This window comes from Manacus vitellinus, unplaced genomic scaffold, assembly GCF_001715985.3.
Source record: "Manacus vitellinus isolate BGI_N305 unplaced genomic scaffold, ASM171598v3 scaffold_17_pilon, whole genome shotgun sequence".
Classification (NCBI taxonomy): domain Eukaryota; kingdom Metazoa; phylum Chordata; class Aves; order Passeriformes; family Pipridae; genus Manacus; species Manacus vitellinus.
Window position 1 is genome coordinate 11,604,568 of NW_021939256.1, and position 27,822 is coordinate 11,632,389.

The following is a 27,822-nucleotide window of genomic DNA, read 5'->3' on the forward strand; positions in this document are numbered from 1 at the left end:
AGGATTGTTCAACTGGGATTACTCAGCTGGGTATTATGGTGTTTAATCAGGGAGGGAGAACACAGGTTCCCTAAAAGAAAGAAATAGATGCTTTGACTGGTTTTAACTTTGTTTTTAATAGCTTTAGATTTGTAAGACATGTACGATGTAGAAGGTAACTCTTCTCATCTGTATGAATTTTTAACTCCTTTTTGAATTATGACTTGTTTAGTAATGTTGTTTATTTGTCTATATTTGATTTACACTTTCATTCTTTATTTTTTTTCTCTGACACAGGTGAAGAATAAACCATCCAAGTAAAACTTAAGAGAATTGTTATGAGTAGAAATGTGTATATAGGAAATGGTAGAATAAATTGGGAAAAGTAATAATTTTTATTCATGTAAGCATTAGTGAAACACATAATATTTTAAAGTTTTCTATTCTGTTTCTTTTATGTAGAAGTATGTAATCTTAATTAAAATGGAACTAAACCTGACCTTTGCTATGTCAAATTGCAGTTCGTACTGATACAGGATATCTTCTTATAAATATGGCTGTCTAATATAATATGCAGTCTGCCAAGCATTTACCATGTGGTCAGCAGACAGTATTTCAGTTCATGTCTGCATTGCTACCCAAGGTTATGCTTCCTGAGTTCTGACTGGTAAGTATCTTAATGGCTCAGTGGGCTAACACGGTTTTTGCCTGTTTTCTGAAAAGCTTCAGTGAATTTTCTGGTTTGTTTTTTTTTTTTTATGGGCTGCACAGGCTAGGAGCCCATCTGCTGCCCAGCTATTGCCCCAAACATGTTCTCTTGAAGGATAAGGGACAGTCTTTCTATAATCATCATTTTGGGATGTATTGACAGGACTTGCTTTCTCAGTTTTGCTATTGACGTAATGCACCAAAATTGAAGCATCCAGTTAGCCTTACCAGGAAGGTAAGACTTGAATAGAGAATGCCTGTGTAAGTCAGTCTGTCTGTCTGTGTCTCATGCATTCCCCTATGTTCACTGTCTTTTTTGTTTTTCATCCTGAGTTAAGAAATGGCCACAATAAGGCTATAGATTCATGACTATTCCTCATATATCTATAATTTAAGCTTTAGGATTCCCTCTGTTCATAACTACTTTTTGGACCAGGAAAATCCATCTGGCCTGCTCACTGTGTGATGTATCGCGTCCTTCACCAATGTAGCCACTCAGTCCTTGGGTTTTTTGAGGATTAGTCTACTCCAACCCCAGGTTTGACCTTTGAAAGAATACACCACTCTGCCCACTATGGTGCTGCTTCTATCTTTGATTTTATTTTCTATCCTCCGGGTAACTGAGGCTGTTCTGAGTTTTCCCCTGTCTTGATAAACACAAACAAATAAAGGCTTTCTTTTTAAGGTCTTTCTCAGCCTTTTTCTTAAATTTGTGAACTAAAAGTAGGTAACATGAGAAAATGGTACAGGAAAACCGCTGAACTTCATGGAGGAAAGCTGCAGATGTTACCAGTTTCTTGAAAATTAATCTTATGGCTGGATTTTGTAATCAACTCAAGAATGACAATTTCCCAGAGGTCTACTTAATCTGATATTCTGCTTTAAGTCATGTGTTTACTCAGTGTTTACTGTGCAGTAGTGGTTGTGCAGGCACTGGCCTGAAAAGAAAGTTTTGAAAGGCCATCAGCTGCTTGTGATTGCTGTCATTGGTCATCAGCAATAACTGCACAAGGGTGTGTGGTGCTCACCCAACAGGAGATGGGCAGTTCCACTGTCTGTGCAGTCACATGGGATCAGCTGGTGTCATGTTTGCCTTTGGGTTCAAAGTCTGACCTGACGATTTTTTAGGAAGGTATGCTTTCTTCCTACTTTTTTTGTTTGTTTGTTTGTTTAGTTGGTTGATTTTGTTGTGGTGGTGGGATGGGTTTTTTTGTTGTTGTTGTTTGGTTTTGGTTTTTAAAGCTGCAAATTTCCTATAAGAAAATGGGTATCTGGAAGATTAAGTTTCAGTTCTGCTTTACAAAGGGTTTATGTGTGTCTGGAAAAGGGACTGGCCATGACTTAAATATTTTAATCCTATATCTTATAGTTGTAATATACATAATCAGAATTCTAGATGGTTTAGATGTTTTCCTTGGATTTCAAACCCCTCTCTCATCGTGATGCCATTAGTGCTTTAACACTTGTGAGTGTCTTAGAGTAAAGCAAGGATTCAGCAGTAGTGGTGGTGGTAGTGGTAGCCACCTACAGCAATCGTCTGTCAAGGCAACTAACATCCATCCATGCCACAGAAGGACCAGTGTGAGTCTTCAGTTCTTGGGTTAGAAATGGGAGCATGCATACTGGGAGGCACTTCTGAACGTTGTCTGTGAATAATTGCAGCATCATTAAAGACAAAACCATTAAAATCTCCATCAGAGACATGCCTTACCTTAATGTCAAGCGTTAGACGTGTGACCTGGACAAGAACTGAATTTTCCATTTTTTAACCATTCATTTTTTTTTCCATGAGAGTTCCTGAAACTCATTTAATGCACTAGTCTAAGGGTAAAACTTCATTCCTTCCTGCTGTAGGGCACCTATAGCCAGTTGCTCCTGTTACTTGTTGAAACTTTGATTTTTTTCTACCAGCACCTTTCATATGTAGCTTATTCCTATAGTTGTTACCTAGCAACATTAATTTTGTTCAATTTAGTTTGTCTTCTATTTCAAGAAATCTATCAGGTTTTAAGAACATATCTAGAGTCCAACCATGAACATGTAGAAAAGAGGTATCTATAGAGGGAATTCTCTCCAGTACCTGTAATTAATGTACATACAGTTGGTGTTAGCCATCACAGCCTTACTGGCAGAAATCGAAATAGATGCATGTGCCATTTAAAAATTACCCAGAGGATACTGGAGCAGTTACAAGTTCGCTGTTGATTTCTCTGTGTGGTGTTTCAGTGTGCTCAAAGAGCACAGATGCCTATCTCAATTTCACGCTCTTTTACCAACCGGCATCTCTGTTTCTTGCCCTTCTCTCCACGTCATGGTCCATTTAGCATTTTGGAAGCTGCGCATGCAATGATGTGACATTTTCTAGGCCCGCAACCATAGTTACAGTACAAAGTAGAGGATTTCACTTGAGCTAAAGAACATTAGAATGTAATAAAGGAAAGGAATCTTCAGTGCAGAGTCCATAAGGAGACTTACAGGGTGCATAAAATTTTGGGGTTCTGGCTTGTAATTTTTAATTCAGACTGACCACTCTGGAGTTGGTGATGCCTCTGGGACACGAAGTTGTGTTTGTGTCTTCTGGTTTGACTTGAAATGAACAACAAACCTCTAAGCTTCTAATGTTCAACCAAGGCAGTCTTGATATTTTTATAATTGGTTTGACAGCATTCTCTGATCTGGAGAACAGTGAGAGAGCATAGGGTTTGCAAATATTTTTTATATTGTCTTTTTTTTTCTTGTGCAAAACTATCCACCTGTGTGGAGTTTTCAGAAAATTAGGAGGGGAGAGACTGCATAGAATTGGAGCTGATATTGGGAACAGAGGGTGTCATTCAGCTGTAACATCACTGTTGAGGTCACTGTGGGGATTTTGAAAAATTGTAAGAGATCTGCTTATTATCCTCCACCTTCTGTTGCATGCATCGCTCAGAAGTGTACATGCTGCCAAGTGCTAAATGAATGCATCTGTAGTGGGACTGTAGGTAGCAATTGTACGAGAATTGCAGGTCAGAATAGTCAGCTGGTGCCTGTGGCATTAGTGGAAGCTGGAATCAGACTATGGAGGAATGCGAGACATTTGGGTGAACATAGGAAATGTAGTTACATGCTCAGAGGGAAAAAGTAACAGAGGAGTATGAGTGTTACCTAGAATGGACTTCTGTTTGCATCGTTACAACTGTGTGTTGTCAGCAATAGTATACTTTCAAAAAGTTTTAATAACTGAGATTTCTGAAAAAATCCTTTCAAAACAGCATTTGGACGCAGCACTGGAGGGACATGCTGCAGTTCCTATATGCAAGGGATCCCCTTAATAAGGGGTTGTCTTAGAAAAGGCGTTTGTATACTCATCACGGTAATCGTTACCTGAATTTTTGATCGTAAATCATGAGATTTCCACAATACCAACATCTTTGCAAAACATACTTGCATCACCAATATGAATCAGAATAACTTATATGCAGTTTTAGAGATTTGAAACAGGATGCTGAGGTGGATACCACAAGTTTTTTCCCCCATTTCAAATTCTGGTTAAGTCCTTCTGTCCATTTTAATATAAATATATTTTCCCTGTATCACCTATAATTTACATAATGTTTGACTGCATCATCAATGCAGGATGCTAGGATATCTACAACTTGTTCCTTTTCTTTCATTGTTTCCATCTGTCTCCTAATGTATGCAGGAGGGCCTGCTAACCACTTTGATACCATCCTCTACTGAGCTAAACCTGAATGAAATCTTATAGTAGTTATATCTTAGTTTCTTTATTTTGTCAGGGTGGATCTTGACTGTGCTGCACTGAAACTCATTTTGGGGAACTGATTGCCACAGTTAGGTTGTCAAATAGGAAGAGGTGGTCAATCAACAGCTGCATTACTATATCAGATAGTTGTTTACATACATGCTGTTAGGCTTCATATAGTACCAGACTTAATTTCATGGTGGCTGAAAAGTGGTACAGCTTTTTATAAATCTCCTACTCAATTCCTAGTAACTCTCGCATCAGTATTCTCTGTGAACTGATACAAGGGATAATGCTGGATGATTAAATTAAAAAATGAGCAAATTAGAAGGAAATTATTTATTTTTTAAAATAAAAGGTTTTTACAAACCTCTTAAATCACAGCTCACTTAAGTCCTGTTATGTTTTTTTGTAGCGTTTCCTGTGAACTGTAGACCATGTGTAAAAGGGGAGGGTATTTGCCAAACTACCATTGAGGACATGAAATGCATCCTGGTCTGTAGTCGAAAGCTGAGATTCTTTCCATGTTCATCGTTTGTTTTTTTTTCAGTAAATTTCTGCAATGCAATGAGCCCCTTGACAGCCATGGAAATACCTGCTTTCTTTGAGAGACTGGCACAGATGAAGATGAGCAGGGATCATTTCAGCTTTATGTCGCTTCAGAATAAGTGGGATCCTGTTTAGTCTTGTTAGCTGAGCTTAACATGTCAAGGCCAACAACTACCAAAATAAGTAAATAAATGAGGATCTAGGGGATAGAGAAGGACTAGAAGGAGAAAGACAAATGGGACATGGTTAAACACAGATTAAAGTTTGCTCAGGCCTAATTTAGGGGTTATCATCCCTCCTATGGCATGCTCGAAAACATTCAGAAAGTATTCAAAGTGCTTTGTTTTAGTGGAAGATGATAGCTTAGCTCAATATCTCAGTAGAGGTTTTGTAACAAAGTTTCATTTTTTCTTTGGACTGAACTCTCAGATTTTTTTCTTGTAATTGAAATCATGATTTACTTTACCAAAAATATTACTTGCAACATCCAGCATAGCTGGTTTCTGAACAAAGCCAAAGTTTAACAAGTTGCAGGCAAAGAAACAAGATGAAGTTCAGGCAGCTGTCGGTATATGCACTTTGGTTCTAGTTTGAGAAAGAACATTGCTTACAGAAGAGTCTATAAAACTGCCAGTACCCTGTCCACCATCAGAAGTATGTCAGAGCTAGGTTTTGCAAGGTTTTCCTTTTAAAAGTATAGTCAAAAGCTGTTTGCATGTTTGTGCGTGGAAGTGGTAAGCTATCATCTATGCTGTTCAGTTGAAGCGAAAAAATAGCCCTTGAATATCCACTTTCATACTCATTGATCTTATGGCAGAATTCAGTACAGATTAAGGAAAATATCCTTTTGTAGCCCTGGAAGTGCATGTCTGCAAGATAGCTGGAAATCTAGAGGTTCCTCAGCTACCTGCAACTCTGCTTGATAGATCCTTCCAGGTCAGTCACAGAATTTGTTTGCAAACACTTAGAGGGCTAGCATAGTGCCATGCTGGCTCAAAGCCCTATGATTTGCAAATTTTGCTGCTGACTAGCAAGCCTCCTCAAAGTCAGTTTTACTGGCTTTTTTTCTTCCCATGTAGAGTGCTTTTGATGGAGGCTCACTGGTTGGTGGAGAAAGATACTTTGAAGGATTGCACTATGTATGAAATACCCTTCTGAACAGTGTACCTGCAGATGGTTAAAGTAGTTAGAAATTCCATGGATGGCATATTTCATTTTTATTTAGTTAAGCTCTGTAGAGAACCATCACAAGTAACATACTGGATTACTTGGCAGGCTGAGACATCTGCTGGCACTTCTGAGGTGTAGGCTGAAGCAGTGAGGTTTCCTATTGCATAATGCTGAAATCTCTTCAAAACGCAATGGTATTTAGTAGTAAATGCCATTGTATGGAGATGAAGCTGTATGAAATTCAAGATTGCAGGCTTTGTCTTTAAAAAGCATAAGGATCTGTGCTCCTGCAGAAGTTTTATAGCAAGACTGAGGGCTATTATTAGCAGTGCTGCACCCACAGAGAAAAGGAGTTGACAGAGGAGTGAAACCAGATTCTGGACTTTAGTGCAACATATTATTAGGAGAACTCTATATGCACCTTGTCAGTGCTTGTCCTGTTGGAAGTTGAATTTAGGTGTGTAATTGATATACTTAAAAGCTTGCTAATGGTAATTCAATGCTATAATCTATGTACTCGGTTTGCTTACTGTTTTGCATGAAGTGCCTCGTTTTATGCATATTAGGCTGCATTGGACACCTTTGTAACTATTTGATTTTTCAGGGATAGCTTGAGATGACTCTTAATCGCTCCTTCCATGTTACAATCACCTGAAAACTTAATGATCTTGCACACTAATAGCTTCGTCTAAATTGTTAATAAATTAGCACTCTTGTGGACCAAGCCATACGGACTTCCATTGAATGTACAGCTTGACTTTCTTCCCTTTCTGCTTTTCACCCTGATAAACAATTGCTGTTGGTTGCTGTAATATATACTCCCTGACTCTGCAGCCAGGGTCTGTCTTTTATGTCTCCTACATCCAACTCCAAAGCTTTTACTGGACAGTCACCTGACATCCTACAGCTCAGTCTTCTGGTACTTTGGATGAGTGATAAAATTCTAAAGCCCTGTAATTTGGCCTCTTCCTCTTTATACTCCTACTCCTGTGGTTACCTTGTGATTGCTCAAGAAGTGTTTTCAATATGTCCTCTCCAAATGGGATAAGAATCTGGAGTAATGAAATTTAAATTGCATCTCTGTCTCAAGATTGCTAAAAATAGCAGGAAAATTATTGTAGACTTTGTCCAAGCAAAGCAAAGCTTAGATTGTTTAAAATGCATGAAATAGCTGACGGACAGAAAAGATGGTGTAGTGTAGTGAAGGTGAATCCTAGTAGTAGTGCAGTAGCTGTTAAGTACTACAGATGGAGGAAAATGACCATAAAGAAATTAAAGGAAGCAACTCGTTTATGGGGTCATGTGAGGGTTTTTCTGGTTTTTTTGGTTTGTTTTTTTTTTTGACACATGTTCAAACCTAGAAGTCCTCTGAGTACATTTTCAGTGAAGGCTAAGTGGCTGTTACTTTAGTAAAGAGCCTACTGACTTTCAGTGAGGAACATAGTATTTAAGGTCACTAAATAGAGCTCAGGTGTAGAGACATGGACCAGCACCTATTTAATTCTGAGCAGATCTTTTGTTCATCCAACACTAAAAACTGGGGTTGTCAGCATCCCAAACAATTGCTGTGTAAATGTCATGTTCAGATCCCATTATGGTTATCAAGGTATGTTGTTGGTGGACAGAAATTCAGTGGTGCTGTTTCAGATTATATCCTCAAGAAATGTGATACTAGTTCAAAATGATTTATGATATCTAAAAGAAAGTAGTACAGTTAGTTGCAAGCTGAATAGCTGCTTCTGGTGGTTCATTTACCTAGAAAACATGGCAAAAGAATGGATATCAGAAAATAAGGTGTGTTTTAGCTGCATAGCACTGTGCAAGTATTTGCTAGCTCCATTACTTCTCTCTACTTACCATCCATGTAATAAAAAGTTTTGTGAGATAGAAAGTTTGCAGGCAGCAATGGTATATTTTGCCAGGCCAGTTGGTACAGTTGGAAAATAAGGGCACATTTTTGGATGCATAAAGCTCTGTTTAGTCAGAAGTAGCTGTTCAGGCAGTGGCTGTGCTGTAACCAGAAGCAGATATCGATGTGTGTGTTCATCAGCCCACTGAACTCCTGATAGGGGATGACGTAACTTGTGGCTAGGGAGTAATTACAGTGCTCTGCAATAGGAGTTCAGAGAGTGGTTAGTGCAAAGGGCTCACAGAGTTCTGTTGTCTTGCAGAGTAATTATGATCATTAAAGAGGAATGATTGAGCACAAGTTACTTATTTACAGTGAGGTAAGGTGGCGTATGTGGAAAGGTTGGTGTCCTTTTTAGGGACTGATGTTTCTCCAGCCACCCACACCACATCCCTGGTTGATTTACGTTGAGCTCTTTAAGGTAGGGGTCTATCTGTCACATTGTAAGAGCAAGGACACAGATAGATCTTTTTATGAAAGTCCTTGGAGTGCCCTTCAAAATACTGTATCACAAAAATATGCAGAAATACAGGGTTTTTTTTTTAAAGATATAATGTTGGCTTTCCGATGCATGCAACAGGGGAGTGAGTGTGTCTTCCAGCTATTGACTTCTGCAGCACTGTCTTATGTTTTTTTCTTCTAAATTATTTGGTCTTACAAAGTGTTTATTACACCGGCAAACTGAACTTGATACACTGACAAGCTGAATGGTACACTTTTGAAATGTATCAGTAAGAGAAGTGGTGCTTCACATTAGCATTGCCATTAAAAATCCCAAATTCTGGTTATATATCCACACACTCACCACCACCCCCCATGTATATATATAAATACTATTATAGAAATATTTCATTCTGCATGAGTAGTTTTCACCAAGGAAGACAAAACAAATGTCCATTGCTGGCTGTTACTAGCTGCCTTTAAATAAATAAATTATTCCTGCAATAAAAATTTGCACTATTAAAATATAGCTATAAAATTATGTGACAGTTTTACTGAAACTTCGTCTTTGCTCTTGCCATGTTTCTTTTATCTGGGACTTCCAGGTGCATTACACTGCCTTTATTTTTTTCTTCCAGATGATGATGTGGACCTAGAAGCTTTGGTAAATGACATGAATTCCTCATTTGAAAGTCTATACTCCACATGTAGCATGCAGTCGGAAACCACTCCGCTCCTTCAAAATGGTCAGCTCAGCCGTAGCCAGCTGCCATCCTCGGGACCCGGCACACTGCAGCCCACCTCTCCAAGGCAGAAGGTGCAGCGGTCTCAGCCAGTGCGCATCATGGCAGTCAGGTAGGAACAAGGGACTCGCCTCCCTTTTGCTAAGTAGTTTCAAAGGAACTACATTTTAAAATAGGAGATCCACTTTGGTAAGGAACTGAATAGCCTTAGACTGGACTTTTGCATAGAAAAATGTACCAGGTAGGTGAAGGACATAATATTTCCACGTATTATCATGTAGGTTTGATATATCTGTAGTAGCTGACGTGTAGAAGTGTATCATTGGTACCAATTGGCAGAAATTATAGACATAATTGGATTTGTTTCCAAATTCTTAAAAACCATACCTGTTCTCTCAGGTATGGTGCCTACTGACAGCTTCTTGGTGTTTTTAAACATAAGAGATTGTGTAGATAGATGAGGCTGTGTTCAGGTAGTTTTGATATACAGGAAGTGCCTCTCAGTTATTTAATTGTTCTTCCTAGAGCACTTTCGTCTCACTTGAGTGCATTGTGTGAGTCATTGCCAAAAAAAGAAGTGTTAAAGTTGTCCTCCTGTTCTAAGGATGAGGACTGGAATTCAAACTTCAAGTGAAAAACTCTTGATGGTGATGAGAGAGTCTATTGGTGATGTATAGGTTCTTAAAATCTTTTTAGGCAGCAGGAGGAAAGGAGCTCCTGTCGGCATAAGTAGGTAAATAAATTTATTTCCTTCTAGTTAGCAATGTCTTCTCTAAAAAGTAATAATAATAACAAAGTGAAAAGTAATAATATAATAAAAGAAAAATCCCAGATGTGGAAGGGATTGCTTCTAGTCCTTTACATGGATGTATTACCTATAGGAACAGTATTCTTAAGACAGACAGCTTTTCTATTTGAATGGGTAGTATGCAGTAACTGTAACGCAACCAAGTCAGTTGATGATGCAATTAATTCTACAAGTATTTCATACTTAACCTTGAATAGGGCTGTACTAGAAAGTGTACTCTCTGGAGTAGTGTAACTGTTGATGTTTTGTAAATATCTCAGTCAAAACACTTAATTTAAACTCTTTTTGCATTTCAAAACTTAGAAACTCTATTTTCAGAACATTCTACCTTTCTGAAGTCTGTACTCCCATACACACAAGAACATCGTGTGTTTTATCATTAAAGAAAATAATGGCAAAACTTTTATTCAAGTTAATCTAGACTCCTACAGGGGAGATGGCTGCATCTTCTTTGCAGCCAGAACAGAGTGATTGACTGTGGTCTCTTGAGAACACAGGTTCACATGCATATCAGTCAGGAAGTAAACAATGCACTGGCAGTAGTAGTAGAGACACAGCAGAGTGCAGCACAGAGAACTCCTATTTCAAGGAAACCACACCTTTCTAATTGGATTGAGTCTGTGGTTCCACTTCTTACAGTGGAGGTCAGTCAAAAACTTGCAGTACGGTGCACTATTGCAAGTTGCTGATATGTCATGTCTAGTGGTCTGAAGAAATCTTACACTCTCTTTTTACCCTGTGCTACAGGGAACTGCAAACATGGGGAGCACCAAAAAAAAAACAAACAAGCAGGTCAAGTAGTTGTTGGAATGTAGACAAGCAGTAGTTGTCATAGTTATGGTTGGAGCCTGCTATTTATGGCAAGCCCCCAGATGTCCAAGGCTCATTTGTGGAACACTGAGGCAACTGAATTGCAGGACAGAGTTACCTGTGGAGCAGATTTCATAGTAGTTAACGTTATCAGCCCCTGGGTTCTGGTACAAAGACAGTGAGTGTACCCAGAGTGGGACACACTGCCAGGGGCAAACCCAGCAGTTGTCTCCCAGGCAGCTCTGTTAAGGAGGCTGTGCTTGCTGAAGGCATGGGGAAAAATGAGAGCAAATTGAGTTTTTAATGATTTGTCCTTCAAATACAGAAGTTAGTTGATTATCTCTGGAAACTTCCATGATTGCCACTAGATGGTGCCTTCTGCTCAGGCCTTGAAGGGCAGACTGCTGCAGTCACCTGGTGCGTCTTCAGTGGTGATGCCCTGGCATTAGGGAAACCTAAAGCCATCTATGTGGTCATGAATAGATCTTACAGCTTTTCTGGTAGGCTTTAGTTTTCCTTTTTGTTGGTGTGGACAGTGCAGGTGTATTATAAACTGGAGCTTGAAACTCTTGTTGGTCCTATGTATACTCATGAGGCACATTTCAGTAGGTGCAAATTTACCTGAACAGTAACTGTACAACTGGCATAAGGTGGGAGGGTGTAATTGCAGCTTATTGCTGAAGCTGTCTTTGCCTTTTCATTTCTTCAGAAAATGCCGAGTTGCTTGGAGATAGAATCTGGTATTATAAAGAGGTGACAATACTGTTTCAGTCTCAGCTTAGAGAACTTTAGAGTGGGGTACACATTTGTTTTCAAATCCGTGTGAAATTTGGCTCCAAGTGACAGCTGTTGTGTTCTCATCTTTCACGTTGGTTTGGAAGAGCTTTACTGACTTTCTGGTACACAGAGCTTAAGCTTATAAGCTAGTGTTTACAACAGTAAGAGTACAGATAGATATTTCTGTTTATTTTATTTGCACAGTTCCCTAGTTACTCACTCAAGTAATCAAATTATAAGCAACAAAATAAGCATAAACACCTAACTGGTCATTTTTCAATGCAGTTACCTTCTTAGCTCTAGCAGGTGCTGTAACTGTATAGTAGTTGCTTAGAAAAAAAGTGGATTTGACCTTGTCTTTAGTGTCAGTCATAAATGGCGGGGCAGGAGATCCAGGTCTAGTGATGCCAGTTTGCTCCTCTTAATGCTTAGTGCTTCTGTGTCTATAGGCGTCTTCAAGAAGAAGAACAGCAATTCAGAACATCATCATTGCCAGCCATCCCAAATCCCTTCCCAGAACTTTGTAGCCCCGCAAGCTCTCCAGTGCTGGCCCCTGGATCTTTACCTCAGAGTCAACCTGCTAGTAAGCATGTGAGTATGGGACAAAGTTTTGGGTCATCCATTTGCGTGCAAAATAGCAGTGGACTACTTCATTTTGAAAGCAGAAAAAAGCTTCAAGATAAGTAAAAACACTTGTAGACTTTGTCTGTGACTAGGGCAGCACTGGCCGAGAGAGTATCTTCAAATAGGCTTCCTTTCCTAAAAGGCTTGTAAGAATTAAGTGTATAAATGATGTAAACCTCTTTCAGATAAAAGCATGTCGTGAATGAAGCAATAATGTCTAATGTCCTTCAGATTTTGTTATTCAATATACAGACTTGCTAATTCAGAAGTCAAGTTAATTAGCTTAGAGTTGGAGGAGGATCTGTGCATATTATACTGCATGTTCTAGGTACCACAAAAACATTGAACAGGTGGATTCTTTAAAGTCATGGTGGTGCTTTATTTTGCTGTTTTTCATGAAGCTGCTTAAAAAGCAAAATAGTGTTCTTAAGAGCATGTAACTAGGCACAGCTCCTAGTAATGGGATTTAAGGGGAGTGCTGTCCCATGGAAAGCTGGTGGAGTCATCCTCTAGGTTCTTGGCAGTGAAGATAGCACAGACTGAGTTGCCATGTGGTCCAGAGCAATAACCCCAGCAACACTGCAGTTTTTCTTCTCTGTCCTACTCTACCCTCTGAGAAATAGTCATCTTGTTTTGTATTGTTCCTCAAGCACACTGAAACACTAAAGCTGGCTCAAAAACCTTTATATAGTAAACTGTGTTGACTTGCATGGGAATGAAAGGATAGGTTACTCTTACTGACCATTGGCTTACAGTAGTTCTGTGCTCATGTACCCAAAAATATTAAGAAGTTTTGCGTCACTGTCCAGTTAGTTTGTAATTAGCTCCTACATCTGCTCTGACAGATAAATGGTTTGGGTGGACAGTTCAGCTACAAGGAGTAGACCCTAATGTTTGCCCTTGCATGTTCTGTATTGTGTTACATTGCCTGCTGTCTTGAAAGACACAGTGCATCTTCATTGGTTTTACTGTATTTCTTACAAATACAAGACAGGCAAATAACCAAATAATGCACTGGGAAAAAATTGAGTGATCCTCTTGGGAATTTAGCACAGGGCCCTATCAGAGACCTAAGCAGAGAGGGTGTTCTGCCAAGGCGGTGTTGATCTCACTCTCGGGAGACGAAACCAAGGGCAATTCTGCCTCCTAGCACTTGCCAACAGGACAGCAGCATAGCTGTCTTTCTGAAACATACTGTAGTTGCTGATGAACCTATGTTTACCTCTCCAAATATTTCCTGGGTTCAGGGATTCTTTGTCTTTTAGCTGTATGTTTTATTAAAATTAACCAAGGTACCCTAAACAGTGCTTTGTAAAGTCTTAAGGAATCCTCAATGATCTAAGAGTCAGTTTTTGATGGAATTTAGAAACTAGTGGTTTAACAGCAGATAAATATAAAAGTAATCAATCTTTTAATGTATGTGAGAAGATGGCTGTGAATACAGAATAAAAGATTTTTTCCTAAATTTTACTTTATAATTTTTTAAAAAATTAATCTACCTAATTTTAAAATGTAAAATTTTGACAAATGTTTTAAAAGCCTAAAATGAAAGAGTTTATATTATGTAAATATGATTGCAGCTAAATTTTTTAATCAAAGACAATCCATCATAGTGGTAAAAGCTTTCAGGGTACAAGTTGAGAAGGCAGAACATGTTGGGCAATAGAAGCTTCTTTTGTAGATGCAGATATACCATTCATTTCAGCATGTCAACTCATTGGAGGCAGATGAGAAACACTGGCTCAGGGTGAGGGAATGACAGAAAAGTGTTCTTTCCCTCTCTAATGAATTATTTCCCTCCCTTTAATAAAGGGATAGAGGAACAGAACTGAAACCCTCCCTGGTTTTAAAGTATTGATGGACAAAAGTAAAGAAGAGTAGGTTCAGTTTTTTGGGAAGGAAGGAAACTTATTTTTATACGTCAATTTTAAACATGGAGCATTGTTGGATAACAAAATAATCTGTCTGATCAACCTCCTTGTAATTTGTGTTTAACCCAGTTCTAGTTCCCTTCAGTGGAGTCTGCTAAACATCATGAGTAAAAAAATCAGTAACTTAAAAAATGTTATACATCTTTCCAACTTCACCCCATTGAAAAAATGTAAAGTTTAGGAATTTGAGTAAATTATTTTAGGACATGCTCTGGCTTAGATAATGTCCATAGATACAAAATAAACTACTGTTTAAAAAAATGAGTGATGAGCTTAAAGTTAGCTAGTTAAAGGACTGCAATAGCATGTTTTAATAGCTGGCAGTTAGTGAAAATAAGTTGTGCTTTAAGAAAAATATAAATACAATATTGAATGCAAACCAAGGTTCAATATCAAGATGCTTAATTTCAGGTTCTCTGCTCGTAGATTATAAACAAAGATTAAATTTGGAGAGTGGAATGAGCCATTCTGATTACATGGGATATATGAGGTGTTAGTGAAAAGTGATTCCTTTTGTGCATCTGAAGGTAAATAAGCAAATAGCAGTTCTGGCCAGCAGTGCTGCAGCTCTGATCACACAGGGCATCACAACACACTCATGGCGTGGAAGAAGTGTTGTCGTTGGTCAGCTCCTATATAGGGCACTTGACAGGGACACAGGTTAATGTAGCTTTAGGGGATTTCAGAAAGGAGTGGATATTTTGTTTGCTGACCATGTGAAACAGTGGGGGGTCACTGGAAAGCTGGGATGTCTGATACAACTTCATAAGAAATGCAGTGTTGTTAATACTGTTCCTCATGGAACACCTCAGTCTTATTTTTAATAACAGTAAAATACAGCTCTGCAATGATAAAACCTAATAGTGGTTATGCAAGAGGAATTTAAAGATCCAGTCTTGTTAAACACAAAAGAGTCTCATGTCATATTGTCAAGCCTTAGCATAAAGAAATGCCAGTTCTGTTCAATTTTACTAAAACTTTTTCCCAGTATGTTGTTCCCTATAAGAAAAGGATGCGTGTGTGAATCAAAAAGTGAATAAAGGAGCTTTTAGGTCATAAAGCTTAAATTATATTTTCAGCTGAAAAATGGATATTGTCTTTTCCCATATGCAAAATTTTATTCATGCAGCTGGAGCCTGAGATATAAATTTCTTGTTGCTTCTGAGTCTTTACCTTGTTTTTTCATGCAGTTGCCACTGCCTTTTTTTTCAACAAGAGGTTCACAGCATTGCTTTAAAGGTAAAAGCAGTAAAGCAATGAAAAATAACTGTAACAAGCCTTTCTTACCTTTTTGTGGTAGTTTTTTTTTTGTTATCTCATGATGATGAAGCATTTTTTTATCTTAGTCAAAAAATTGTGCATATCAGGAATAATTTTATTTTTTAAAGTATTTTTTATGAGATCTGTTGGGTAATGGTACTAATTTCACCACAGCAGGAAGCAAGATGCCACCTCTGGCTCTACTGGCAGTCAGGCACTGAATACTGCTTTTAAAGCTGATGGCTGCAGCAGCATACTGTAGCTGCTCCCCAGAAGACAGAGAACAGTGAGAAATAACGGGTCTTCTATATTAGCACAAAACTAAAAACACATGTAGACAAATGGGATTGTCATTTAACAGGAGAAGCAATCTGGGAGGTAAAACTGGAATGTTAAGTTTATTGAAATCATTCCAGATTTGGGTTTGGTTTGTTTTTGGGGGTTTTTTTGTTTGTTGGGTTTTTTTGTTTTGTTTGGTTTGGTTTGGTTTGGTTTTTTTTGGGGGGGAGTTGTTTTTTGTTTGGGTTTTTTGTTGTTTTTTTTTCATTTTGTTTTGTTTTCTTTTAAACTCTGGATAATCTTCTCTGTTTTAGAAAAAAACCCTTAAAGATCTTGTAGATAATTATTTTTTTGAGCAAACATAGGTTGAAAAATTGACACATAATTTAGTAGTAAAAGACTTAGAAAAGAAATAACTGTGAACCTTTGGGTTACGTTTCAAAGGCTATCGTGCACTGAACAACCTCCACAGTGGCAGTGTCTGTGCTAATACAGTTTTGTGACTAAACACATCTAGTGGTAGACATTAAAAAATTACTTGTAATTAAAGGATACATGCTTCTTTGGAGTTCAGCACTATGATCCTTTATTACAGGTCTGCAGGTGGAAACAGGCCACTGTGAGCTAAGCTTTGCAGTGAAAAATGTTAGATGTTGACCTGTTGATAGTGAACAGCACATGGATCTGTAGAAATTGGCACTGCTGAACTTTAGTAATGTAGCCAACCAGCTGGATGAAAGCACCTGAGTACCTGGATGAAAAGTACCAACTACCTGTGCTGTTTGAGCCAGTAGCTACTTCAGGTACTGGTGTGGTGAGTGAGGCAGTGCAGATGTCTTGTATTTGGAGAAAGCATGACCATTCAAGTGGTAACTGACAAAGAGCTCTTAAGCTGAGAGCAGTGTTGTCTGTGAGCTTGGACAGGAGGAGGGTGACAGGAGGGGAGCCACCTGATCAGTGCATGCCCAAGCATTCCTCTCTTCATCATGTGCCTCTCTGCAAGTACCACCCATCTGCCCCTCCCCACAGAGCCCAAAACTTCAGCAGACCTCTTGAGAGCATGCAAGCGCTCCCACTTTCCATGCTTAGGAAGGGCAAAAAAAGGTAAGAGCAGAAAGGACATGTTCTGGGTAACACCATGTGGCACTGCAAGACCATTTGATATTATTCTTCATTTCCCTATTCCCCACATCTTTGTATATATGGCTCATGCACACCTACAAGCAAAAGGTCACCCCACATCTGAGGGGGACAGTGGTTGCGGGCTGGGAGAAGGGACAGCTGAAAGTTTTTAAAACATTGTTTACTTAACAGGATAAATATATTTGTTTAAGAAAAATGGAAACCAGAAAACTACACCAAGCCAAAACCAAACATTTGTCCAAAAGATTGCTAAAAACATCAGACAGCTACGTTACTTCCAACTGAAGTCCATCTTTGTGTTGCTGGTATAAACTAAGAACTGGTTGGTAACTTAGGTTATAATTTCTGGTTGTGTACAAATATTTTGGAAAAAGCATGCAATAATTACATGTAGGTCACTGCAGTGCCACAGGATATTAGGCTTAATATCCTTGTGTGAGTCAATGAAGCTTTCAACTGTAAAAATAGGGCAAATTTCTCACATCCCCCCTCTATACAGCCCAGGCAAACTTCCAAAAAGCAGTTTGATGTACCAAAATTATTTACTCTTTTCTAGCAAATTAAATTCACAAATGGGTATGAACTAATGTCATTCTTTTTTCCAGATATAGTTACCCTTCAAGGGAACTCCTGTAAACAGACTTCTTAGTTTTAATTGTTCTAATTGCATGTTATGATGCACATTTTTTTTATTTTTCTTCCCATAAAACTTTTTTATTGGCTCTTTGGAAGACAAGGATGTTGATTTACAAAAGAGAAGCTGTATAAAAATACAAACTTCTGTATAATGCAAGCATTATGTACTAAGTTGGATTTTGCATGTGTGACAGCAGATTTTGTTACTTGATCCTGTGGTGGAATAATCTTTAGCAACAAGACATTTTGAAAATAAATGATGACATCAGAATGAGTCAACAGGACATTACTTTCTCTAACTAAGCCAAATCTGTAGCAGGTTATAATCTGGACATTTCCTTGGGTCCAGGACCAAGCATTCCCTTTGGCCTAACTTTAAAATATGGATTTTCATGGGTATTTGCCATGACACATCATGTTGTTTCTCTCAAATCTTTCTTTGAAGCAAGGCTCTTAAGCTAATTAAATAAATCATACATAAATTGCTCTTCAGCATGTTTAACTCAGATGCCTTTTTTAAAGTAGGTTGCAATTGTGTTTGGAAAAAATAGGGATAGAGCAAGCCTCTGCTGCACGGCTGTGATATAACTGCATGAAAGCAGGCCTTGCACTTCCCTGGGCGCCCCTCTCTCATTTGGAGAAATAACACTTTCCGGAATTAAACGAGCTAAATTTGATGGGCAGTGTAGGAAAGACATTGCATGACTTCTCATCTCGTCTCCTGTGTCATGAGAACATGTTGTCCTCTTAATCCTGAAGAAATTGGGGTGGAGGGTGAGCTCATTTGGTTCTGAAAGTCTCACGTACTCGTTACTGAAGAAGAGTGATGAATAACTGAAGACTAACGAGTCTGCTGGACTAAGCTAAAGACTGGCAGTCCTCAGTGCCATTAGTGCTGGTCACCCAGTGGGTATGCAGCTCTCCAGCTGGAGCCCCATGTGGCCTGCTGGAGACTGAGATCAGCACAGAGTCAAAGCTGCTGTTCCTCCTTCCTCACGCCTGTTACAGTGAGAAGCTTTGTGGTAGAAAGAAATGAGTCTCTTTGTTCTTGCTTTTGGAAAGTGCCAGAACAGTAGTTACAGTCCCAACTTGAATTACTGGAAATATTAAGGGCATCTCACGCTCAAACCCAAGAGTATATTATTTGTTGGGATTTTTTTGTTTTTAATGACATAAACCTGGCCCAGCTCCCAGGAGCGTTTTGGCTCCCTACCCGGAAGCGATGCTCTGGCAGTGGGAGTGTGCTGGGAGGAAGGTTCTGTGGTCAGGACCAGCAGCAGCACGCAGGGGAATGCATTGTCCGTCCAAAGGAGGTCTGGCACACACTGCAGGATGGGACCAACCTGACCCAAACCTGCCCTGCTTCACATGTGCTGGTACCCCCACTGGGTCTGCAGGCACGCAGTCATGTTTGCAGTTGTTTTAAGAAGCTGTTGCACAAAAGTAATACTGAGAAGTCTGGAGTATGTGCTACAGTAAATTCTTTAGTGTGTTCACACTAGATTTTTGTGTGTGCATCTCAGTTACATGTGCCCGTGCACATTCTTGTTGCACAACGTTACTCTTGCTATATTTTATTAATGGCACAGTGAGAATATAACTTAGCTGTTCTATGCTTTGATCAGGAATTGACAGAACTGAGAAGCTATCAGGCTGAGAGTGCGGTGAAAAATGGGAAAACATACCGTGAGAGGAATTCTAATTCCCTCTGTGCCTAGTGAGGCAGGCAGGAATGCATTTGGGTGTAAACATAAGTGCAGTAGGGAATAAAAAAAAAAATCCCAGAACTATATTGAGTGACTGTAATTATACCATAAATGAATGGTTGAGATGTCATAACTTTATGCTGACAGCCTTTGAGGAGTCACTCAACATAGTAGGAATACCTATGCTGAGTCTCAGCTCTCCTTGATGTCTGTGCTGTCTGGACTCGAGGTGTGAGTTCAGGTCAACTTTATCCCTTTTGAATAGAAACCTTTTTGGACATCTGCTACCTAGATGAAAGAAAGCACCAATTCATGGTTAAGTGTCTCTGTTGTGTATTCTGCATGACCTTGTGGCATGATGTTGGCAGCAGCTGGTAGGTGAGCTGACCACAAGGTCCTTCCTGAAGTGAGTCGTGGCACCCTTACAGAGCTGTGCTGGCACCTGTGGCTGAGCTGCCAATGATGCCCTGGTGGATACTCTGGATGTATGTAGTGCAGCACTGGGAAGACACCCAAGTTTTTGCTTGCTTGCTGGCATCTACTTCTAGGGATGGAAGGCAAAGCCGGTGTTTAGTTTGTTCATTTCCAAACCATCAGCACAGTCGTTGCTTAAGTATCAGAAGTAATGCTATTCATTCACAGCAGGTAAAGGCTTCTTTGGACTTGTAGTTTCCTGGACAGTGATCTGTGCCCACAATGAAAGTGAAAATCTGTTTGAAATGTCCATCTTCACTTAGGTGGTGTTTGTGTGTGGACGCAGGGGGAGGAATGAACTTGGAGTTCATTGTTTTGGTAATGGGATGTTTTTGCATTGCTGCAAAGCTTGCAGATACAGTTTTGTTCCATGTCCTAAACAGAAGGGAATGTTAGTTGGAATTTAATAGCATTTTTTTATTAGAAAAATACCACCGAGTTAATTAAATCATTGTGGGATGAGTTTCAATTCTCTGTGTTCTTGATTTATAGTCTCCTATTGCTATCAAATTCTTATTATATTATTCTTCTTCCTAATGGGAGTGCAGAATTACTGTACTAAAAAGTGATTTTGTTTAATTAATCTAAGTACCTTCAATCTTTGCTACAGCTTCACTGTAATCTGATAATCATTTACAAAACTTACATAAAAGTGAGTTTAATCTGGACTTGTTAAAAGGCAAGCCACCATTGATTCATAAAAGCTACACGTCACGTTTCTCTGTTGGCCTTAGGATTGCTTATTCTCTCCAGTGGTAGACCCTGCTGCTGCCAGGGTTACTGGAGCCGGTTTCTCCTGCTGCATTTCAGGAAGCAACAGAGTTAGAAATACCTTCATTGTGCTTCATGCCTGGAGTGTGTGGTTTTTCTGGTATTGCTGAGGGAGAAATGAATAGCAAAACTGATTGATTATAAGCTAGGAGTTTGGATGCAAGATCCCGTGTTGAGCCCGGGATGTTTCTGGGGAATGTGGATAAAGCAACTTTGTCACAGCAGACTTATTACCAGTGAAATTTCATTAGCAGCAAAACAAACACTGTTCTGTAAGTTTTTATGGGGGAAGAGAATGAAAGTGGGAGAGACCTTTAAAAGCTGCTTCTCTTTCTTACTAAACAGATGCTACTTTAAAGCATCCATATCTTACCAGCTACCCCTTCATCTGCCTAGCTCTCGTCTGGACAGAGTGAGGAACTACTCTGTTTTTTGGGGTTATTTAGATACGGCCCATGAGGTCACTGCTTTACCCTGCACACACACAGAGTTTATGGTGTGCACTGTCCATCCAGACATCTAGGAACATCATCCCTACCCATAGCCTCAAGCTTGCCAAGTGTCCCGTGCTGTCGCAGGAGGCACTGGGCTCGCTGAGTTGCTCTCAGGAGCCACAGAGGGCATGAGTGTGAAGAAACAGTTTTGAGTGCTGGGAGTGATGTCTGTGCCCGACAGTCACCGAGGAAGGTTGGCTGCCTCACTGTGTGGTGACCTTGCACGTGTTCCTCCTCTCTCACCTTTAACAATCAGAGTTGCCTACCATCCTTGTCAGAATAGGTAATTAGAATAAGAACAAGCTGTTCATAAGGAACAAACATTGCTTAAAAAAAAATGCTGAAAAAAAAATGAGGTGCAAAACATTATGGAAAGGAGTATTCTAAGCTAAACATCACTGTCCTAATAGTAAAACACCTGGATTTAACTTTACAGACAGTTTGCCCTTGGGCTTCTGTGAGTCACTTTTGAGCATGTCCCTGCCTGCAAACTTTAAGAGCAGCTAATTACTCTGAAGTAACTTGCTTGTCATATTGTTGCTGATCACACTTACTTTCCCTGATGCTTAATAAAATCCACTGAAAGCAAGCCAACCACAGTATTTCTAGATGTTATAAATAGCTTTACAGTTTATAGTTTTGAGCAATTCCCGTTTACCAAGTGCTCAGTTATGTCAAACAAGCTATAGACGGGATCTTTGATAAGCATCAGGTATCAGTTGCACAGTTTTAGCATTGAAAAATACCTGTTGTGCTTCAGTTTCTGAATGCCTTTTACTAAATTCTCCCAAATTCCAAACTACTGTTACATTTAAATGTTTGAAGTGTGTCTGTGTATATATATATATATATGATTGTATGTAGGAGAAGATCAAAAGATTACTTACAATGCTGTCACACACCTTATAATGGATTTATGGAACAGCTTGAAAAGAAATAGATTTTAAATATATAAAGGTCACCCTCCCCTTCATGAGGCAAAGGAAAAAAAGCTAATGTTACAGGAATAGCAACATACAATCATGCAAATAAAACCATGTATTTTATATTCTTCAAATATTTTTCTGTGTTATATGCTGGTTTGTTCTATGTATTTTTTTCCACAGCTAACCTTTGAACTTTTTTCTTTAACAAACTAGCTTGGCAAAGCTTTGTAAAGCTCATCCAAGTGAGGCTGAGACTTGCTTGTGTTACAGCCTTGTCAAATGAGCATCCTCAAATAATGTGTTGCTGAAAAATGTCCTTGCTATGCTTGAAGCTAATGTTATTCCATTTGCAGCATTTAAAAGGTCCTAAATATATTTGAGAACCTTTTTTGTCATCTTCATGAGAGATGCCAAGGCTGGGTTTTGACCCAGTGAATGTGGACCCAGTCAATATTTTTGCTGAAAGTTTTGGTTTATGCTTATTGCTTTTCTTTGATAAGAAAAGATGTTATATTGCATCTTTGATACTTGTCCATCATGATTTGCATCCTAGTCTGTTAGGGATTTTGGTTATTTTTTTGGCATTGGGTTGGAGGTTTTTTGGGTTTTTTTTAAATGTCTGCACAGATGAAAAAGGTAATCTAAATCCCAGGTCTTTCATCTCCTGCAGAGAGAGGCTGTCATTCCAAGTGAAGTGCTTGTCAGCTGGGGAGGCAGAAGAGCACCATATTCAGCTCAGGGATAAAGAATATCTGTTTCTAACAATTTTTACAGTGTGACACATTTCTTAATATTTTCTAGGATATTAATAAGAAGGGGAAAATCAGGAGGCTGCCAGCTATATTTGTGCAAATGTACCTTCAGTGTGATTTCCCTTTGCTACCAGTGAACATTGAGTTCTGCGTTACAATGCATACAAGTTACAAATGAGCATTTGCTTACAGCCTAATTAGCATAGCTTAGAGCAGTACTTAATTGCAACACTTCAAGTAACACAGAGGAACTTGAAGCCAATCTGGCTAACATGAAATTAAGTTTGTGCTCTGCCCAAGGTTGCGTTACCTGCTGTGTCTGTAAGGCTTCATTACGGCTTGCCCTCTCTATGTCCATGGAATAGCACTTAGGCAGTCTTCAGAGATCGCTTTTTGTCTAAGAGAAACCTTTAGGATTTAAATTATAGCAGGAAATTCTGCAAGAAGTGAGACAGGGCATGACGGAGTCTTTCAGTGAGTAGGGAAATTGCCTGTGCAGCAGATGCTGGCTTTGAGTGTCCCTAGCAGTTCATCCATCGAACAGATGTCCAAACAGGTCTAAGGTGAAAGACTGCTGTGTTGACGTATAAGCATTAAAATGAAAGAGCTGAATGAACTTCATAGGCTTTCTATATGTTACTTTTATCCCTTAAATAAATAAATAATCTAGTAGTTCCGAAGATGATGAAATCAATTTTACATGCCCTCATCAGTTTCTCCGCTTTGCCTCCTTCTCAAGCCTTCTCCAAAATGCAGCTGTAAAAGCTGTGGTGTTTAACTTTTCTATCAGTTTGCTTAACGATGATGTGCATGCAAAGGTCTTATTTTGGCCCTAAGCCAGAGTCTTGGAAGTGCTAATAGCCCTACGTTCAAATAGTAGCCATTAAAAAAGGGGAGACCCTAATAAAATTCCGGAAAAAATAATATAAAAAATTTTGCGTAGTGTCATGATTCACATGATAGTAAACGTGATACACAATGACTGCATTCTTTGGGTTTGCAGCAGTCTGCTTTCTGCATAATTGAGTTCGTCTCTAGCACAGCTGTGTCTTATCTGAACATATTAGGTGCAACTAAGAGGCAATATCTGCATATGAGGACTGATGGATTGCAGGGGAATTTGTTGATATTCTTCATTACTCTATTTTAAAATCTGTAAATGTAGGTAAGTGGAAAGTGTTTTTTTTTTCTCTTAAATTATGGGACTATTTACATAAAATTTCAAGCCAGTAAGGTCTCACTGTGTTGAAGAAATACGTTAGAAATATTTGAAGAGAAGGTATTTAAAGTCTGAATTGACAATAACTCAGAGTGCTTGGCTTAGACTTGCAGAACTCTGACACTGATATGGAAGGACTTCTTCCATTACTTTTGTACAAAACCAATTCTGTTGGTGCAAAACTTTTGCAAGGCCAGTTTTCCTTCAGTGATTTAGCAGATCTTTTAAAAGGTTGTTGCAGGGTATTTCTTTATACTGACCAATTCTGCTTTTTCACTACAATCACAATTTTTGAAGGATGTATTTGTCTTTACATAAAATAGTTGCCAATTAGTTTTGTATGCTGTAGCTGAACTACCAGTATCTGGACTGAAATACTTGTATTGATTATTGATTGCATATTGAATTATAAAAGGTGTTCGTTATTGTAAGACAAACTTGGAGGTCTTTACCTTCAGCTGACAAGTAGTAGGAATGACCATGCTTTCCATGTTATTTGCTGTGCAGTGGCATTTTTTTTGCTGCTGGAAAGTGGCATGTAGACTAATGAGTATATCCATGTAGTTGTTTTACCTACCTATAGGGAGCCCTTTCTTGAATCTCAGCTTAAAAAAGTGGAGATTGAAATCTTTAACTTCAGAGGAAGATACTGAGATTTCTTGCTGAAGGTAATCTTCACCTTTTCGCATCCAACTTTGTATCGTGAATATTCATATCAGCAGTTGGCTCGAACTCAGTGCATAAGTCGCTTAAAAGCTCTGAAAGCGTGTTGGGTTTAATCACCCTTAGGTTGTCATATCCCTGCTGTCAGATGAGACATGATAGTCCCAGCCTTTTACTCTCCTTCTGTTCATAGACCTTTTCAGGTAGCTGCTTGCTTCCCATTAAAAACAACCTAACAGCAAGTGCTATTTTGGGAAGGTATTGCATTCCACATTTTCCTTGATGAGCCTCATGTCTGACCAAGGGACCTTTGTGTGTGCTCTGTTCCTTCTTACCTCTTATTTGGGTTGCTTGTCTGGGTATCTGCAGTTAATGGTGAGATAGGGAAGTATCCTTCAAGTGCAATCATGCTGTCTTATGGTACAAAGCTATCAAAGATGATAAATTGCACAGAGTACCTCTTCTTCTTTCCATTGACCACACTGGGAACCTGAATGACTACTGAAGACTAGATGTGCTTTGACTAAGGTAGTTAGTGACAGCTGAAATTACTGTCACCTCTGTGTAATTTGGGAACGCAAACCAAACCTTAAATTAGGTAGTGATCTCTGATGATGAAGATCCTTTCTTTCCCCTAAGTTACTAAGATGTTTTGTTAGGACCAAATCAGGCCTTGTGTCTAAGTGAAAAATGTTTGTTGACCATTTGCCTGAATGGCCAACCTCCTCAGTTACTCCTGGAAGAAACAGCAGAGTTTGGTTATCTGGAGAGATGCTGGCAGCTTCAGGGCTGATTTTTTTCCCATCATCTGTTAAGGGCTTGTGATGAAAAATTTTCAGTTTCTAATCACATTCCTGTTGTGCAAATTCAAGTCAGTGCTCTTCCACATGTCTGTTTAGTGGTTTAACCTCAGTACACAGTGTTCAGACATCTGAGGTAGCCATTTTCAATAGAGGAATATATATATGATTTAGGGAGGGAATACAGACTTTCATGGACAGGTACTTTTAGCCACTGGTACTTGACACACAATAGTGATGCCAATTCTTTTTTTCTTTTTTTTTTGGAACAGATGGGAGTCTGGGTGGGGGGAATACCTCTTCTTCAAGAGCCAGTAAGCCCATGGGGGAAAGTAGTAGCAGAAGTTTCTAAGGTAGAGGGCTGTGGAACTGGACCACCATTACAGAAAGTAAATTACCTCTGATTGCTTTCTGATTTTGTACTAGGGAAAGCTACCCTTAGCTCTTGTTTTGTGTAGAAAACCAGATGCAACAAACTTCAGTTGGTTTGTAGAAAGGAAGGAGGATTCATTCCCCTGATTGATTATCTTTGCAAGGCACAATCAAAGTAATTAAGATCTGTTTCTGATGTTTTAGTTAACTAAGAAATCTTAACTTGTCATCTCAAAGTTGTTTCCATCTTGAATCCCAGAATGAAGCTACCTGGTAATTTATCTAATTCAATCTGTACATATGGAAAATAATGGTCTTTACAGAGCAGATTAAGATGTTAGGCTTAATGCAGCACTGTCTATAGAAGAAAAGTGTGTTAGATCACAACTAGAAGTGTGTACCTTTTCACTTACTCTTTAAACACAGTTTTCATGGTAGAGCTTAAGGAAGTTCATGCACTTGCTATTTTGTTATGCTTTAAAAATGAAGTGAATCCACAGGGTGTATAGGTTGGCAAAGCCTTAGTTGATGTGAGCCAAGCAAACTTGGGTTGTTTTCCGTACAGCTGGGTGCACTGAAAGAAGAACCTGCAAAACTCTGGCAACAAACCCACAAAACCACTTATTTCTTGCAAGTTACACTTTGGGTCTGATCAGTGTCTGCTATGTTGAAGGGTGTATAAGCAGCAGTTGAACCGAAAATAGTTTCAGTATCGAGTATTTTTTGTTAATACTTTACAGCTAGCCAAAAATTTTTACTTTTGCCATGTGCAATCTTGTGCAGCAAGATGGGGGAGTTGTGGAAGAAACAAATGTTGTGACACTCTTCTACATTGTACAAAAGGCAAGATAGATTTTTCTCCAGTAAGAAACCTTATGCTCAGCCACCATCCAAAGACACAACCTTCTGAAGCTTGAAAAGGCAATAAAGTTTTTCCTACGTGTAGAATTGTCTCTGTGTGAATCAATTAAGAGTGATAACTAGTGAGATTTGCTGAAGTCAGCAGATTTTGTTTGACATAGTTAGAAATGCAGCAATAATTAATAGCTAATATTAAGTATTATTGCCAGTTATAATTATTAATATGATATGTTTTAAAGGACACTTCACTTCAAAATAAATTAGTTTTCCTGTGTACGACTGTGTATTTAGCCTATGAAATTCTACATGGGGATTGAATGAAAGAATTAGATACTGAAATCTTAAATGTATTGAGTGACATTTAAATGTATGTTACTGGTTTACGTAAATATAAGACTGCAATAAGCAGATAGACTAAAGGAAGCAGATCTTAGTATTCAGATTCATAACAAATGCAGGCTAGTGTTTGGGGTGGGGAAGGAAAGGAAGAACCCTGTTTACATTCAAATACCTTTGATTAAAATTTTGTCTAGAAGGGACTATTAAATTACTACATTGCCCAAGATCCTAAGATGAGATGTTTACATGTCTTCTGTTATATGTTTATCTAAACTGTACTTTTGCCCTTTAAGCCTAGCCTTCTTAAAGTTGTACTTATGTAGCTGGGACTGATAGCCAAGTGCACAATATTTAAAAAAATGTTTCATTTTGGAAGGGAATGGAATTACTCACTCATGGAACTAGAACCTTCAGAGTATGAAAGATGTCCAAAGGTTGATCTACCTTCTTCCAGTCAATTTGGGGGGAGAAAAATGAGCTTGTGAAAAGGCAAAGTAAATCTGACATTAATGCCTTTATATTCTCTTTCATATTCTCTGTGGTTCAGTTCAAGAAGGTTCCAATGACCTAGATTTTTCTCAGCATAATTCTTAAAGAAGATCCATGATATAAATACAGAGCCATCAAATTCCTTTAAGAAAAAAATTATCATTTGTGCCAGAACAGAGATAAAGTTACTGATATCTTTGCATAATGGATTTCTTTAACCTCTTGACAATAATCTAGGGAGGGGGGAAAGGGGAAAAAGGGAGCATGCTTGAAGGTAACAACTCTTAAGTGTTATCTATAGCACATAAAAATACAGAGTTGACTTCCTTGTCATTGCCTTTCTGAGTCTTGAAATGGTTGTTTTTTCTATGATCATCTACAGTAGTAAGGCCACTGTTAAAAGATTTCCCACTTAATACCATGCAGAATTGGTTTCTAGGGAGTGTT

At 38.8% G+C, this 27,822-nt stretch overlaps 1 protein-coding gene across 2 annotated transcripts in view; it reads left to right on the forward strand.

Annotated features, from left to right (window-relative positions):
- Positions 1-27,822, forward strand: part of GRB10 (growth factor receptor bound protein 10) — a 108,452-nt gene that overhangs the window by 42,577 nt on the left and 38,053 nt on the right. For both annotated transcript variants that reach the window (XM_029958907.1, XM_029958908.1), the window contains exons 3-4: positions 9,137-9,353; positions 12,086-12,227. In XM_029958907.1, coding sequence (XP_029814767.1) covers positions 9,137-9,353; positions 12,086-12,227 — 359 coding nt within the window. The remainder of the gene's footprint in view (positions 1-9,136; positions 9,354-12,085; positions 12,228-27,822) is intronic.